This window comes from Echinops telfairi, unplaced genomic scaffold, assembly GCF_000313985.2.
Source record: "Echinops telfairi isolate 266 unplaced genomic scaffold, ASM31398v2 ScPeMD7_23;HRSCAF=83, whole genome shotgun sequence".
Lineage (NCBI taxonomy): Eukaryota > Metazoa > Chordata > Mammalia > Afrosoricida > Tenrecidae > Echinops > Echinops telfairi.
In genome coordinates, this window is record NW_022103920.1 from 44,287,622 (window position 1) to 44,306,166 (window position 18,545).

Consider the following 18,545-nt stretch of genomic DNA (forward strand, 5'->3'; position numbering starts at 1 on the left):
GTGAGAGGTGCGATGGTATTGAGAATGGCGGACGTGAGAGGTGCGATGGTATTGAGAATGGTGGACGTGAGAGGTGCGATGGTATTGAGAATGGAGGAGAAGCAAGGAGGTCTCCCTGTGTGCATGTTGTGTACACCAGAGGGAACTTCTCCGAGGGCTACTTTTCAGAGTCTCTCAATGCTAGTCCTGCTCTACGTTACCGAAATTCTTTGTTCTTATCAACTTTGGAAGCCAAATGTGGGCCAGATCTCTGAAAATTATGGTAATGGTAATGGCGTGATTCTGTGTCAGTATTTAAGAATACTAATCATAGAGTTTTAAAATCGTAGGTGAGTGATAAAGGGTGGGCTATTCAACAACAATAAAATCATGCATGCCTTGTCTTCTCCAATGTTGGAAAGGACTCTCATTGTGGGTAATGTGCACATTTGCTGAAATCCAAGGCGTCACTAAGAAGTAAAACATCTCACATGTTTAGCAACAGGTCATGAAGAACCTTCAGGGGAAGTGAGGAGCCTTCCCCTGACACCCAAACAGAGTCCAACTGTAAGTGAGGACCCTCCCACTCTGTGGGCTACATTTCCTGTCACACCTGGGTCCTGAGCTTCGAGCAATAGCAGGCAAGGAGGAGCCACCAACACTCACTCCCTAGGGCCTTCAATCTCAGGTGTAGCTCCTGGGGTCTCCAGAATGAAAGTTCTTAAAACTGAGCCTGTCACTGAAACTACGTCTGAGTCGTCCTTCTTTCCCATTTCTGGCCCAAACCAGAATTTGGGTTTAAACCACACTTCAAGATGAAATCTACCACTGGCTACTTTTCTGAAATTTCCCAAGAAGAGCAAATGAGATAAAATATAGGGAAAAGTTTTAAGATGAACTATTAGGTAAATTTGGAGAATCCTTGGTGGCATTGTGGTTGGTTACACATTGGCTGCTAACCATAAAGTCAGCAGTTCAAAACCACCAGCTACTCCACAGGAGAAAGATGGGGCTTTCTACTCCCGTAAAAAGTTTCAGTCTCAGAAACCCACAAGAGTTACTTCCATCCTGTAGAATGAGCCTGCATTGAGTTGATGGCATTTAATTTTTAATCTGCTATTTCTATGTTAAAAGCCTGGGATTCAAGAGTAACTTCAATATGGATAATGTAAATTTCCTTAATTTTGATTTTGACTACAAGTCTAGTTCTACTTCCTACTGACTCCCTGGTCTGGGGTAGTTGATTTTGTTTCTTTAAGTTTCAGTTTCTTTTTCAGTAAAGTAGGAATCATAGGATCTACCATAAAGCATAATGGTGATGATTAAATGAGTTACACCAAACACACACAAAGTATGTAATAACTGATAGCCTACCTCTCAGGGTCAAGTAAGAAGCACTGGCTAAGAAGAACTTCCTTGAAGATTATATACACACACACACACACACACACACACACACACATACATATGCACATATCTATTCCTGAAATATTATATATAATATATATATTCATTTGTAATCTGTACTCCAATTTGAGGCCAATACAATACCCCAAATTATTAAATAATATTGCAAGGGAAAAAAGATAATTGTCCAGATAATTTTATCTGTAAGATATTACATGATATTTTTTGATGTTCAATTTCAACAGGAGAAAGTGAGGTATTACTAGAATAAGGGGAATTTGTTAGTTGACATCATGACAAATTCAACAAGGAGTGCTTACTAAGCGTTCAGAAACAAGAAACCGAATAATGAGTTTCTTCTAGATGAAATTAATGCAAGCCTCGTTTAGTTGACTGATCTCAGCCAATAAGCTTTCTTTTACCTGTAGTAGATGCAGTCAGATTTCCCAACCAAGAACAGAATTTTCTTTTCTTTTGGCAATTTAAAGTTCATGTTACTTATCTATCCCGGCTAATCACATGAAGACTGTTAATAACAGTTGTTGTTAACTCATGTGTTTATCACACAATTAGCTGACTTTATTGTAATATTAATTTCACCTACATAAATATGAAACCATCTTATACACACTAGTGACAAATATTAGCAAAACTTTTATTTTTTAAAAAGGAAAAGTATTTCCATTAAAATGTATTTCTCTTTGACAGTGATAAAAATCCTGACTGAAATTTTATTTGTAAACTTTTGTTTCTGACTTTTAAAATTTTTTAACCTTTTTCTGACTTCTTTTTTTTAAATCACTTTACTGGGGGCTCGTACAACTCTTATCACAATCCATACATACACCTATTGTGTCAAGCACTTTGTACATTTGTTTCCCTCATCATTCTCAAAAAATCAGCTCCTCATTTTATTCCCTCCCTGTCTGATCCCCTCTCCCATGAACCCTTGATAATTTATTTATCATATTATGGGATGAGATAATAATATTATCTTGATAATAATAAATTATTATTATTTTGTCATGTCTTACACTGTCCAATATCTCCCTTCACTCACTTTTCTTTTGTCCTTCCCCCAGGGAGGGGGTTATATGTAGATCCTTGTAATTGGTTCCCACTTTCTACCCCATCTTCCCTCCACCCTCTGGTATCGCCACTCTCACTACTGGTCCTCAGGGGTTCATCTGTTCTGGATTCCCTGTGTTTCCAGTTCCTGTCTGTATCAGTGTACATCCTCCGGTCCAGCTGGATTTGTAAGGTAGAATTGGGAACATGATAGTGGGGGGAGGAACATTCAAGAAAGAGTAAAGTTGTATGTTTCATCGTTGCTACACTGCACCCTGACTGGCTCGTCTCCTCCCCACGGCCCTTCCCTAAGGGGATGTCCAACTTCTTAATAATACACTTAATGCTTGTGTCATGTCTCCAGAAATCAAGTACATGTCTGGATTGCATTTGTTTTCTCTCCCATAGATCGATATGGAGATCCTATTACCATACTTCACCGCTTTAGAATGCCTTCTTTCGATAATGATAGGATTGTTGAAATTATTAAAATACTATAGGAGGGTGATATATTTCATTGTGTAGAAAGACCAAAAGTAGAAATTTTATATGAAATACTTTAAATTATCAATCATAGTAAGAAAAAAAAGTGAGGCTTGATACAGGAAAATGACCAATTATTATCCTTGTTAACACAAAGTGTAGTGGTTTTTCCTTGAACTAGAAGAGCTCCATGTAGTTTTGTATATTCATAAAAAAATGCTTAAAGACAAATATACCAACATAACTTGTTTATATTACATTTATCTTTATGCACCATTAAATATGCAAGTAAAAGTTGTTGCCAGAGTAATACTTCTTTTGTTTTTTATTACTGACTTTAGGTCCAAAGGAAGTATATGATTAGAATAATAAAAAATGTTATGCTTTAAGATGAACATATAACTGTGACATCAAGGTGAATCATACATTGTTTATTTGTCAAAGTCCATCTGTGATTAAGCCAATTTAAACTTCTGGGTGCCCCAAACATTCTTTATTTGAGACCAGAAGTTATGGTAGAGTAAACTATGAGAATAAACCATTGTTTAAAAATGAAAGTATTTAGCTAAATTGGAATTTTCTTCTAGTTGAAATGATTTTCAGGATTGGGGAGAAAATTAGAATACAGAGCAAATTCTCATATCAAAAAATACCAACGGCGGCATGAAGAAATGATCTCTAATCGTTAAAGTAGGGGTGAGGGGTGTATCTCCAGACCTTCACTGGATGGTCGTGGTGAGAAAGAAGAGTAGATGTAAGGCTTCATACTAATCGAAAGGATTATAGTTTGAAGAAAAATGTTTGAGAAACAATGGCATAGAGAGTAATTAGGATAACAACATAAAGCCTGGCAGGAGCTCCGTGGTGTAGTGAGTTATGCGCTAACCTAAGAGTAAGGTCAGGTTACCTTACCAAGAGTAAGATTATGTGCTAACCTAAGAGTAAGTTCAAATCCACTAGATGCTCCACAGGAGAAAGATGAGGCTTTCTGCTTCCAATAAAGATTTATGGGGGACCCCACAAGAACTGTTCTACTATTTCCTATAGAGTCACTGCAAGTTCAAATCGACGCAATGGCCGTGAAGTGAGTACAAAGTTTGATGACTTGCTTTCTTCAGGCTGAAAGACGTGATCCCAAGAACTATAGAATGGGCCTGGGTCAGATGGAAGGAAGTAAAAACAGAAATAATGAATGATGTCTTAGCTCCCCAAAGAGGCTGATTGTAGTTCATACAGATTGGGCACCTGATACTTATGTCAATATACAGATTCTACTGTTCAGCTGAGAAAGTGACATTATTCACTGATGTATGCATGCTTTACAAAGACAGAAAAAATGTGCTGTAACGTACAAAAATGGAACAAACATATTAATATAAAAATACAGCTACTATTTTTAAAGGTCACTCCCTGCCTTTCTTGGCGCTACATGGTATCAGAACAGCTAAGTTGGCCTACCCATATGCCCTTAGGGAACCCTTCAGAGATTTGTTTTCCTCCACTATAAATGCTTCCGTTTTTATCTATGCTAAAACTTCCCTGCCATGACTCACAGTGTTCCCATAGGGCAGAGTGGGACTGCCTCGGGTTTCAAGTCTTGAATGGAGGAGGCTGTCTCAACATCATGAGTAAAAAGTGACTGCTGGGTCTCAAATGCCAAATTAGCAATGTCACAGGTAGTTAAGACAAACCAACTTCTTTAGGAATTACCCTGAAACCTTATCTGTCACAAAAGCCACACAAACAGTATACTCCGCAGCTCCTGCCTCCTATAATTAAAATTTATAGAGTTAATAATTTTAAAAGTATAGAATGAATAATTTAAAGAAAAGCTATTGGTATTCAAAGTGTCACACTCTAAGCAAGAGATTACCTTGTATGCTTCTTTGTTTCCAAATAAAACACTTTCCCTTAGAATTACTGACTTTGGGGGCTACACTGTGTGATAGTTAGATGTTCTATGCCAATATGACTCCTGTAGGAACATGTGGGCAGAGTTCAGCCTGCCAATCAGGTCACAGCTTGATTGGAGGGCGACCGAGAAAAATGGCTTCTGAGAATGGCCTCCTTCTCTCTTTCGCCCTGGCGATTGGACCAGCAAGCTGCTGCCTGAGCTTTGCCTCAACTGTGTGCTGTGCTACCTGTGGGCTCAGCCTACCCGTTGATTGGGTCACCATGTTGTGCACTGCTAGAGCGTGAGGCGCCATCAGGACCTGATTCCCTCTGTTGCTGCACTACTGGCCACTGCTCTGCCTTGACTTCTCATCTGGTGTTGCCAGCCCACCATCCCATGTCTGCTGCCCGTGGGCTGACTGCTTGTCTTGCTTGAGGGCAGATTCTGCTGTCTGCTTCCTTGACCTTGGACCAGAAGCCAGTGTGAGTTGAAGGACCTTCAGTATATTAATGTCCCACCAAATTGAGTTAAACTGAGCCCTCTGTACTCATTAGTTGGACTAATTAGTTGTTGTATTCTTTCTTGCTATATAAATCTACCTATCAAAATGTCCTGGTTTTGTTTCTCTAGAGAATCTTGCCCAACACAAACTGTGAATCATAATAGTACTGGAAAAGCAAAGAAGGATAGTAATAAAGAACTTGCTGGTCCAGAATATAAAAAGAACACTCTTTAGTAGTTATTACATCCTAAGGTTAAGGGCTAAATACCAGCTATGGAATGAGACAATCCAAGCCCCCTGCCATTGAAGCTATTCGGGTCCGTAGTGATTCTGTAAACAGAGTAGAACTGCTCACAGAGTTTCCTTCCCAGGTGTCATCTCTACGACAGCGGACTGTCACGTCTCTTTCCGATGCCCATTCACACAAATGTGAATGTGACAGAAGATCCAAAGCTACAGTGACGCTGTGACGAAGTTCCTCAAAAGCTCACCGTACTGCAGTCTTTGGGGTTATTTTAAGTGCCATCAAGGTGACTTAACTCATAGAAACCAGCTGGTGGGCTCCTTCCAATGAGCAACTGAGTGCGTAACTATTGTACCCCCAGATTTCCTAGGTTTAATTTCTGCTCCCATTATTTAGTATTTGGAAAAGCCATGCGTATTTCCCTTTGTGTATAAAATGGGCTAATAGGAGTCCAGACCCCAGCGTTTTATGAGATTAAATAAACTGAAATCTGTCATGGACTCAGAATAGTGCTTGGCATGTCGGACGTGCTCAGTCAAGGTTCCTGTTTCTCTTTGCCCTTCTCACTTCCGGCTTCTTCCTCCTTGTATTCTTCTCCCTTTTCCTGTTCCGCACTGCGCCTGCCCAAGGCCACACAGCTGGAAACATGCAGGCGCGGCTTCGTGTGCAACCCCGGAGCCCAATCACTACCTTGGCCGCCGAGTGATAATAATTGTTGCTGTCATTAGATGCCATCAAATGAGCTCCAACTCGTAGTGAGAGCAGGACACGACGGCGCTTATCCCTGCGCCTTCCTCACAACGAGAGAGAAGTTTGAACACATGGCTGAAGTCACCGTGTCAATCCATCTCATTGAGGAGCTTCCTCTTTTTTTAATTAAAAACTTTTTTTAACAAGCATGAAGTCTTTCTCTTGGGATGGGTTACTCATGATAATATGTCTAACGTACATCAGATGAAATCTTGTCGACCTTGTTTCTGGGGGCTGTACTTCTTCCAAGACGCGGTTGTTCCGTCAGTCAATCGTCATCGCCAAGGGCATGATTCAAATGTCTCAGTGCTCGGTTCTTATCGGACGGCTCGCTCATCCACATGCGTGGGCGGCAAGTAGTATGGCTGCGGTGTGGTGCACCTGAGTATCAAAGTGATGCACCTTTGTTTTTTTTTCAGATTTTGAAAAGGTCTTTTACCACAGATTTGCCCAATGCAGTATATGTTTTATTTCTTAACAGCTGCTTCCATGAACATTGATTGTTGACCCAATTAAATGATATCTTGGACAACTTTGATATTTTCTCTGTTTATCATAATGTCACTTACTGGTCAAGTTGCGAGGATTTTTGTCTTCTTTATGTTGAGGTGTCATCCATGCTGAAGGCTGTAGTATTTGGTCGTCTTCAGTAAAATAATATTAATGTATCTACATCCTACTTAGGGATGTAGAGCGTGCTGTAGCACAGAGGAGAGTCTGAACGGAACAGTGATAAATGCTCAGCTGCTAACCGAAGACTGACTGTTTAAACTCATTTAGCAGTGTGTGTGGGAGAAAAGACTTAGTGCTTTGCTTCCATATAGAGGGTGGACTCAGAGGCTCTATGGGTTTGATTCCTCTGCCACATAGGGTTTCGCTGAATAACTCGACAGCACTGAAAATAACCACAACTTTCTTAACTGTGTCAGTTGAGTTTGGGATCTTCTATCACAAAAACATTTGTGCAAATGGACATCGGGAAGCTTTCTACTTTTTGAAGGTTGAAAGGAACACTTAAAACAGCATGAGAAACAAGTTTGGATATAGAAAAGAACTCTTAAGAATAAGCAACATTAAAAAAAATAAATTTATTGGGGCTCATACATTTCATCACAATACATAGATCAATTGTGTAAAGCACATCTATACATTTGTTGCCCTCATCATTCCCAAAATTTGCTAGCCTCTTGGGTTCCCGGAATCAGCTCATTCCCCCCCACCTCCCTTCCTCCTCTCCACTCCCCCATGCACCCTTGATAATTTATAAATTATTATTATATCTTATATTATACTGCCCGGTGTCTCCCTTCACCTACCCCTCTGCTGCCCGTCCCCCAGAGAGGAGGTTATATGTAGCTCCCTGTGATCAATTCCCCCTTTCTACACCCCCCTTCCCTCCTGGTATCGCCACTGTCACCCCTGGTCCTGAGGGGTTCATCTGTCCTAGATTTCCTGCGTTTCCAATTCCCATCTGTACCGCTGTGCATCATCTGGTCTAACCAGGTCTGCAAGGCAGATTTGGGGTCCTGGTAGTTGGGGGGAGGAAGCGTTTAAGAACTAGAGGAAGGTTGTGGGTTTCATTATTGCTATACTGAACCCTAAGTGACTCATCTCCCCACTACCCCTCTGCAAGGTATGTCCAGTTGTCTAGGGATGGGCATTGGGTCCCCATCACGTGCCACCCTCATTGACAAGGATATGATTTTTCTCCCCGCCTTTGGTGTTTGAAGCCTGGTCCCTTTGTCCCTTCATGATCACACATGTTGGTGTGCTGCTTCCGTGTGGGCTTTGTTCTTCTGGGCTAAATGGCCGCTTGTTTACTTTCAAGCCTTTAAGTCCCCAGATGCTATAGGTCTCGATAGCCGGGCACCATCAGCCTTCTTCGCCACACTTACTTATGCACACATTCGTCTTCAGCGTTTATGTGTGGAAGGTGGTCACACAATGATGGTTTTTGTTCTTTGGTGTCTGCTGCCTGTTCCCTTCAACACCTCATGTTCGCACAGGCTCGTGTGCTTCTTCTCTGTGGACTTTAAAGTAGCCTGTTTATTTCTAATGGAAAATGTTTCAATTCATGCTGACTTTTAACAAATTCTAGATGGAAGATTTTTTCTGATAAAATTTAGGAAAATATTTAAAGGCATCAAAATGTGAAACATTTTGTTTTTGTTAAAAACAGAGACTGACTTAAGAGCTTCTTTAGCCATTTTCCAACTTGTCTTATCCTGACAAATGTTCGCCATTAACTCTGAAATGAATGTGGTTTTCTTTTTTACATTTCATGTTACATTTCAGGCATTATGCAGTATTTTGCACAATTCTGGAACTGCACACAAGTAACATTTTATCGTGGCAGATGTGACCTCACATGAAAAACCTGTAAAACCTCTACATGAGAATTGCATCTGCTAGGCCCCACTATAATTTGAGCGGTAGTTCTATGCTTTGCTCCTCTGTCTGTGCCAGAGGAGGCAGCTTGGCATGCAAGCTGCCTCAGGAAATAGTGTCTTCTGAACTAGCTAGTTAAGCAAATTTTGTAACTGCCATTAAAACCAGCAGACATAATTTCACAAAATACGGTGAAAAAAACCCCAAACAAAACATTTGTACAAAAGTCACAGCTGCTCCACTATATATTTTACACACTTTTCATTACTTTTTCCCCTTCTCTTTAAGAACAGTGGTAGTAACATTTCTAGTTAGCAACTTTAAGATTTCTTAATATGTTCCTAAGTGGTGCATGATCATGGATTTGGTGTCTGTCATGAAAGTTGGACTAAATCCTTTCTGATATGACATAGACTAGACTAGAAGGTAGACTACCCATCTGCCCCATCTACAGAGAAAATAAGAACAGATGTTGTGTAGGACCCATTTCCCCCTTGAAATACAAAGCTGTGAGGCGGTCCCTGCTGCTCCAGAGTTCCCACATTCCTATATGAATGTCCATACCAGGGTCCCTCTTCTTTTGCATCTTACTCCTGATGGCAATGGTGTTCAAGGTCACTCTGAATTTGTGGGCAATGGGGGCATGAACTCAGAGTGTTTGGTCACAAGCTGTGTCTGCAGGGGTCTGACCGCACATTGCTGGGTGCCCTTGTGTGGGAGTGGACTAGATGGGAGCCAATCTGGTGGCTTTCTTGAGGAGCTCCTTAATTTTCTTCATCAATGAATCTTAGAGATTCACTGAGTCATTATGAATTATGAGTTTTACATGTGCCGATGGGATTTTGAGTAAGGGCTTTTGGAATAAGATCTCTGCAGTCATGACTGGGTTGGATTTTAGCCCTCCTCTCCATCATGTGTGAAACACTCAATAATAACTAATACATTCAATAACGTTTGTTACTTGACTTCTTCATCCAGGGTTTCTTGCTCTGTAAAATTAATACAATTTGCTCCATTCTCACTGTGTTGTTGTTCGGTGTTGTTGTTCAGTTGGATTCGACTCATCGTGATCCTATGCACAACGGGATTAGGCCTGGTGCACTCATAATTGTGAATATTGAAATACCTTATGGAATTATGAAATGTGGACAAAGCTATGTCAACTACGAAGAAATCAATGCAACTAGAGAGAAGTTAAACAGTCTTGACTCATTATGACCTGTATATATGACCTCAAAATCACTTGCAATATAAAGCTATCAGATATGTCAGTTTGATCTAATGATGTACGACATGGCTAACTAAATCATGAATAATTTTCCAGTAAGACTAGGGCTGTTACATGAAAAAGGAAGTGAGAATGTATAGAGAGAAATATAATGAGCAAAACCCCAAAATAACACTTCTTCTTTTGGTATGAGGATAATGGGGACAGCAGGTCTAGTTCCTGATGCAATGGCTAAAGTTCTTGGAAGCCGTCTCTCCTCATCTCACAAGAAAGCACCTGAAAAGCACTGGCATAAAGCAGGGAACCCTTAGAGAGGTCTGAGGGGCTGGCCCCAATCCCAACTACGTGGACAGCTGCCCCCTCCCCCCAGAAGAATTTACTTCACTTCACAGAACAGCACTGAAGCTACAGCTCAGGGAGAGGGACATGTCTAATCAGAGCACACGGGAGCAAATGAAGGGGGAGGAAGAGAGTGGAACACATCCTGGCCCACCAAGCCTTGAGGACGATATTCCTGCTCAGAGCAGCCAATGCACAGAGAGGACCATGTGGCTGTTCCCATGACATCCCTCACTGACCCATAGCCCTACAGAGGACAACACTGGAGACACAGTGTGGGAATTCCCACCACACCAAGGCAAAACACTAAGGGCATGCAACAGAACAGCAAGGGGAGCAGAGCAAGGAAGTCCCACGTGAGTACCAAAAATAGACTTTGGGGCTAGGGTGTGGCACCCTATCAGACTCAACTGGAAAACAATTCTAAAGGCCAACAAACAGTCCTTGAACTATTTACAGGGTTTTCATTGTTTTTTTTTGCTGTGTTGTTTTCTTTTCCTATGTCACTTTGTTTTGCTCTGTCTTGTTTTTTTGTGCATATTATTATCTCTGCAGGTCTATCTAAATAACATAGGCTGGATAAACAATTTGGAGGAGAAAACAATGGGACCGATGGTTCCTGGGGGACATGGGAAAGGGGTTGGGGGAAAGGAAGTGGTGTCAATTAACCCAGGGACAAGGGAACAACAAGTGATCCAAAATCAGGGGCAAAGAGGGTGTAAGATGCTTGGTAGGGCTTGATCAAGGGCAATGTAACTGAGAGGAATTACTGAAACCCAAATGAAGGATAAGCATGATAGTGGGACAGGAGGAAAGTAAAAGGAAATAGAAGAAAGAACTAGGAGGCAAAGGGCATTTATAGAGTCTAAATACAGGCATGTACATATGTAAATATATTTATATAGTATGGTTGGTAAATAGATCTATGTGCATATATTTATAGACTTAGTATTAAGGACATTGGACTGCCACTCAAGTACTCCCTCAATGCAAGAACACTCTGTTCTATTGGACCTCCACTCAAGTACTCCCTCAATGCAAGAACACTCTGTTCTATTAAATTGGCATTCCATGATGCACACCTTCCTGACACAATCGCTGAAGACAAATGTGTGCATATGCAAAGGTGGTGAAGAAAGCTGATGGTGCCCGGCTATCAAAAAAATATAGCCTCTGGGGTCTTAAAGGTTTGAAGGTAAGCAAGCGGCCATCTAGCTTGGAAACAACAAAGCCCACATGGAGGAAGCACACCAGCCTGTGTGATCACGAGGTGTCAAAGGGACCAGGTATCAGGCATCAAAGAACAAAAAAATCATATCACTGTGAATGAGGGGGAGTGCAGATTGGGGACTTAAAGCCATCTGTAGGAAACTGGACATCCCCTTACAGAAGGGTTGCGGGGAGGAGACGAGCCAGTCAGGGTGCAGTGTAGCAACAATGAAACATACAACTTTCCTTTAGTTCTTTTTTTGTTGTTGTTTTTGCTCTGTTATTTTATTTCTTGAAAAAAAAATCATTTTATTGGGGACTCTTACAGCTTTTTAAAAAATCGTTTTATTAGGGGCTCATACAACTCTTATCACAATCCATACATACATCAATTGTGTAAAGCACATTTGTACATTCATTGCCCTCATCATTCTCAAAATATTTGCTCTCCACTTAAGCCCCTGGCATCAGGTCCTCATTTTTTCCCTTCTCTCCCCACTCCCTCATGAGCCTTTGATAATTTATAAAGTATTATTTTGTCATATCTTGCCCTGTCCAATGTCTCCCTTCACCCATTTTTCCTCTAGTTCTTAATTGCTTACCCCCACCCACTATCATGATCCCAATTCTACCTTAAAAATCCGGCTAGACCAGAGGATAGGAACTGGAAACTCAGGGAATGCAGGACAGATGATCCCTTCAGGACCAGTGGTGAGAGTGGCGATACTGGGAAGGTGAAGGGAAGGTGAGGTAGAAAGGGGGAACTGATTACAATGATCTATATATAACCTCCTCCCTGGGGGACGGACTACAGAAAAGTGGGGGATGGAGACGTTGTACAGTGTAAGATATGGCAAATAATAATAATTTATAAATTATCAAGCGTTCACGAGGGAGGGGGGAGCAGGGAGGGAGGGAAAAAATGAGGAGCTGATACCAAGAACTCAAGTAGAAAGCAAATGTTTTGAGAATGATGATGGCAACAAATGTACAAATGTGCTTGACACATGGATGTATGTATGCATTGTGATGAGTTGTATGAGCCCCCAATAAAATGATTAAAAAAAACCACCCCAAAACGAAAAAACAAAAAGTCTTCTTGGTCCACCACAGAACTGACACTAACCGTCAGTGGCAGTGAGTTTGGTTTTCTGGGACAAATTTGAAAGGAACCCTGGTGGTGCAGTGCACTGAGCATGGTCTGTGAATATCGAGTTGAGCACTTTGAAACTTACCCCCAGTGGCTCCATGGTCCAAAGAGAAGGCAGTGTGTTTCCCTAAAGATTCACAGCCTCAGAAAGCCACGGAGTAGCTGCACTCTGTCACTGGTGTGTCGGTTGTGGATCACCGATACGGGGAAAGAACCCCCCAACGCCAGGTCCTTCTGTCCCTACGTTCTCACCCACAGGCAGGGCCAGGGAGGAAGTTCAGAAACAATAGTGGAGGTCCAACTCATGGTCATTGGCTCATTCAGTGACGAAGGCCCAATCAAAGAATTGTCAAACATCCCTCTCTCCCTCACGCCTCCGTGACAGAGCTCCGTATAAGAAGAGGGGGTACATGTGGAAAGACCCGCACGGCTTACATGCTATTTTTCCCGTTTCCTTTTATTTTTCCTTGGGAGTTAATACCTAAATCATTTCATTCCAGAGTTCAAGCAATCAAGTAGGATTGTCCAATTGCTACCACAGTCCGTTTCCAAGCATTCTTTTTCTTCCTGGACTCCTAGACATCGGCTCCTTTAAGAAGGAATCCCTAGGGAAACCTACAGATAACAGAGGTGCCTGACACAAGGGCACCTGAGAAAGCTGACCTCTGAGATCACGGTTACAGCCTCCAGTCAACACAGCCTCGCTCCCGAGGAGACAAACATAAACTAAAGCTAAGCCAAACCCAACTGAACGCACTGCCATTGAGGTGATGCGGGCTCCTAGTGATCCTGCAGGCAGGGGAGCACTGTCCCTGAGAGTTTCCCAGTCTGTAGCTCTTGATTAAGAGATCCATTTACTGCAGTTCCCTTTGTCACCCGATCATGTCTGCTTTCCACACACATTTACCAGGCATGTTAAAATTCTAAACGCACATTCTGAAGAGACAGGAGATACATCAGAACCAGGCTCCAGCTTGACAGAGATTTTGGAAATTAAAAGATAATGAGGATAATTATTGTTAGACTGACAGCCAATAGTCAATTCAATCATTAATTATAAGGGGGATTCCCGCAGCAGAAAAGAATCCCTACCTAGTTAGACAGCCAATAAAACACTAAGATTCTGACCCAAAGATCAGTGGTTCTTCCCCACCGCTGCTCTGTAGGGGAAGGCTGTGGCAGTCTGCGTGGATGTAGATGCGTAGAAACCCCCCATGGCAGTTGTGCTCTGCCTTCTGGGATTGCTATGGGTCATCATTGACTGGACAGCAGTGGCTTTGGCTGTGTTTAGTTGACCCAAAAAAGATCTTTCTTTACTTGACGAACATACACATTAATAATCAATTAAAACAGAAAGCATTGTTTTTTGGTGTGTGGGTGGCTCACTTTGGATAGATTGGTTAAATGGAGAACCTAGAAGAACCATCTGCAGAGTTACAGTAAGGCGGGAGCCAGCAAAACACTGAGGTCGCAGGACAGATTCAGCCAGCTCCCTGCTTTTGTTTATACAGTCTTATTGGATCACGGCACACTCACTTGCAGGAGTTGCTATCAGTTGTTTTCCAGGTACAGTAGCAGAGGTGAGAAGTTGTTCTTAAATTACTTGCTATTATGAATTATGCAAAAATCTTGTATTAAAACAGAAATATCCCATACAACTGGTTTTCACACAGAACTGCCTGGAATTCTAGATATAATAGGCTTGCACCTTAAGTTCCAAACAGAGAGTAAAGTCAAGCTAGCATTCATTCATTGGAAATATTTTGTGTTCCTAAATTAATATAGGAACTGTAGCGGCGTTCTCCTGATATTTATAATCTAATTAGCAATTTAGTGAGATTAAGAGGCTTTATAACTAGTTACAGATGATTTCCCTTCATTTTTTGCAATTATGTGTAACTTGTGAGAAACGTATTATATATTCAGTTGAGTATCCCCATGACATGAGCACATAAGATGTTATGTTACAAGATCCTATGAGCCAAAGGAATGGAACTCATGTTCACTGTGAGTGTGGAGATGATGGCTGGTAGTGGCCCCCATGGAAGCTTCTCCAACTGGTAAAGGTGGGTGTCCATGCTCATGAGGAGACCCGCTCAAGATCAGGAATGACATAGGTCTTCATCGCCTGTAGAAGGAGTCTTGATGGTGCATGGGTCCACTCAGGACTCCACAAGAGGAAGACCTTCCCAGGTGCTCCCACAAAGATGATAGCCCAGAAAATCCTGCAGGGAAATTCTCCTCTTTCACATGGGGTTGCTATGAATTGGAATCACCTTGATGGCACCTGATGACAAACATCTTTATATCCCCAGCATAAGGAAGAGCGCAAGAGCTAGTAAAAGCTCTATGAGATAGTTAACATTTATTGTGCCAACCTGGCCAATGAACACGTGGGATTAATTGAAGGGCGGAGAGATAAATGGCTCAGCGAGCCTCACCTCTCTTGTCTCTTGCTCTTTGATCATTGGACCAGTGTGTGGCTGTCTTGCTTGTTCTGTGCCTCAATTTTCAAGCTACCCTACCTGTGGGACACCTAACCCATGGACTGTGTCGCTGAAATTTGAGGTTCCTTCAAGACCTGCTTCACCACACCATTGGAACTTACATCTCTTGAGCTGGGGACTGTCGAACACTGTCATCTGGCTGACTGTTGGCGACCTGCCTTGCTGTTTGCTGCCTGTGCCCAGATAGCCTGAATTGCTCTACAGAGGACTACCCGGAGGCCCTCAAGACTTGAAAAACTGCCAGTGTCTCACAACTGTCTCATGGGAGTGAGTTGCACCGAGCCATTTGTACTGCTTTATAATTTAATTAACTGTTTATTTCTTATGTTATCTGTCTATATAAATATACATAAAATTATTAGTGTTCTGGTTTTGTTTCTCTAGAGAACACTGTCTAACATACTCTATAACTGTAAATATTTTTATACATACAAAAATTAATGAGGTCAATCTGTAACACATGATCCCCTAGCTTAATATTATTACAGATTGTAGCTAGAGAAAATTAAGTTAGATATTGATTAATTAGGTAAAAGTTGTTTTTCCCAATCTCTGCATGTCTTGCGTAGTATACTTTTCTTTTTAATTATAAATAAATCATGTTATTGGGGGTTCTTACAGCTTTTATAACAATCCATACATCAGTTGTATCAGGCACATTTGTACATAGGTTACCTTCATCATTTTCAAAATATTTTCTTTCTGTTTGGGGATTATACGTCATTTTAGTCAGTTCCTCCTTTCTCCCCCTTCTCCTCCCACCTTCCCCCCACCCTTATGGTATCACTACTCATATTGCTGTTCCTAGGGGGTTTATCTGTCCTGGATTCTGTGTGTCTAGAGCTCGGATCTGGACCAGTGTGCATGCTTCTGTCTAGCTGGCTTTGTAAGGTAGAACTGGGTCATGATAGTGGGAGGAAGGATAAGAAGGAAGCATTGAAGAACTAGAGATTGGTGTGTGTTCCGTTAGTGCTGTGCTGTACCCTGGCTGTCTCCTTCTTCGTAACCCTTTTGTGAGGGAATGTCCAATTACCTACAGATGGGATTTGGGTCTCCACTCCGATGTCCACCGTCATTTGCATGGATATAATTGTTTGTTTTGGGTCTTCTAATGCCTGATACCTTATCCCATTGACACTTGGTGATCACCCAGGCTGGTGTGCTTCTTCCATGTGGGCTTTGTCACTTCCTTGCTAGATGGCTGCTTGTTTAGCTTCAGGCTCTTTCAGACACTATATCTTTCAATCTTTCTATATCTTCAGGCCTTTAAGACCCCAGACGCTATATCTCTCAATGGGCGCCATCAGCTTTCTTCACCACGTTTGCTTATGCACCCATTTTTACTTTAGCAATTGTGTTGGGAAGGTGAGCAGTATAGAATGCCAGGTTATCAGAAAAAGTGTTCTCGCATTGAGGGAGTACTTGAGTACAGATCCAATGCCAATCTGCTACCTAAATGCTTAACATTTAAATATATGTACATAGACTTATATCCCTATCATTATATGTTAATGAATTTACATATGTGCTTGCCTAAATTTATGCCTCTATATATGTCTTTTGACTCCTAGTTCTTTCCTCTATTTCTTTTTACTTTCCTCCTATCCCACTATCATATTCGACCTTCATTCGACTCTCAGTACTTTCTCTCGGCTACATTGGACTTGATCAAACCTCATCAGGCATCTACACCCTCCTCACCATTGATTTTAGATCTCTTCTTATTCCCTTGTCCCTGGGTTTGTTGGCTCCCTCTCCCTTTCTCCCACCTCCTTCTTCTCCCATGTGCCCCTCAGAGCCATTGGCCCCGTTGTTTTCTCCTCGGGATTGGTTGTCCTACCTATCCTATATGGATAGACATGAGAAGAGGAAAAAGAAAAAACAAACAAACAAGCAAACAAAAGGGGGAAAAAAACAACAACCAATAACCACACACCATAAAAAACCCAGCCCTGTCGATAGTTCCAGGTCTGTCTGCTGACCCTTCTGAGTGTTTTCCAATCTGGTCTGGTGAGGTGGCACGTCCTGCCCACCAATGCCCAGGTCTGTTTTCGGGATTCCTCGGGTACTTCATTGTTTTACTACTTTTGCTGCTCTGCTACGCTCCCTTCATGTTTCGCTCCAGTGGGGGAGGGTTGGGGTGGGGTGGTGTCAGACAGGGCACAATTCCCACTCTGCATCTCCAGTGCTGTCCCCTGTAGCCCTATGGTCAGTAAGGGGCATGTGTCTTATGGTGGGGCCACCCCCACAGTCGAGTGGTATACACTTAACGTATACTTTCATCATCTCTATTATTCATCCAGATAACATTCGCAACATTACACAATAGATAATAACAAAAACTCTATTAGGAGAGATAGTTTTAAAAAATAAATCACATATTTAAGTGTTGAAATGATAACTGTTACCCATTTTTCCTAAGAATAAAGTTGTATATAATTTAATCCAAAGTAAATTATTTATGCTAAATAAAAGGATGCATAGAGAGGAAAGTTAACACCATACGAAGATATATTAAGTTGCTGCAACCACAAATAGGTAATATAGTAACCAAATCTAAAGAAAGAATACTGCTGATTTTAAATGGATCCTTCAAAGAGTGAAACAAATGCACATTTTGTTTTATTCTTCAACTGGAAAGCATGACTGATTCAGTTAATTTATCTCAAAATCTGGTTTAACACATTTCTTTTGCACAACTAGTCAGCTCCCACATTTTGATTGCAAAATGAAGGGCATTTACTTTGATATCTTTAATTATCACTCATTTACGAGGACAGTGTGAAATGGTTTCGAATCATGAGTCAGAGGAAAGGAATGTCAAATTAGCCAGGGAGAGGTGAGAAAGAGCCTGCTGGTGCTGCTGGAGGGAGGTGTGGACACTTTGGAGTAAGATGAAAGGGAAGTCGAGGGGCTATTAGAGCGACATGCTCAATGAATGAAATACTAACAGTTTCCACACAATATATCAGCAACAAATTAATATCACACGTAGAGACTTACTCAACATAATAAGTGCCATATATGGGATCGTCGATTTTTTCCCAGCCGTATGGAAGCTCTGAAAGATAAAAAAGTAACGTCTTTCAATAAATAAAGAACAGAAATCACCATGTCTAATAAAAAGGCATATAACTTAATTCTTCATGGATTGTAGAAATGCTCCACCACACTGGGATAATGCAGTCAGAGTTAGCACAGCTTTCAGACACATATGGTAGGGACCATAAGAAGCAGTGACTTGGAAATTGGCAGTTAAAACCACAGAGCTCTCTTCTTTGCGATGCACTGCCAGGACCAGCAGTTTGTTCCGTGCCAAGCAGTGGTGTGACACATCGTCATGCTATCATCATGTAAGGCAATCCACAAAGCCAATCACGTTCCTAAAGGAGCATAT

General features: G+C 41.6%; 1 protein-coding gene across 1 annotated transcript in view; it reads right to left on the bottom strand.

The window, feature by feature from the left end:
* MAGI2 (membrane associated guanylate kinase, WW and PDZ domain containing 2) overlaps positions 1 to 18,545 on the bottom strand; it is a 1,552,529-nt gene that overhangs the window by 392,847 nt on the left and 1,141,137 nt on the right. The window contains exon 7 of the mRNA XM_013004634.2: positions 18,152 to 18,209. Within this exon, the coding sequence (XP_012860088.2) occupies positions 18,152 to 18,209 (58 nt within the window). The remainder of the gene's footprint in view (positions 1 to 18,151; positions 18,210 to 18,545) is intronic.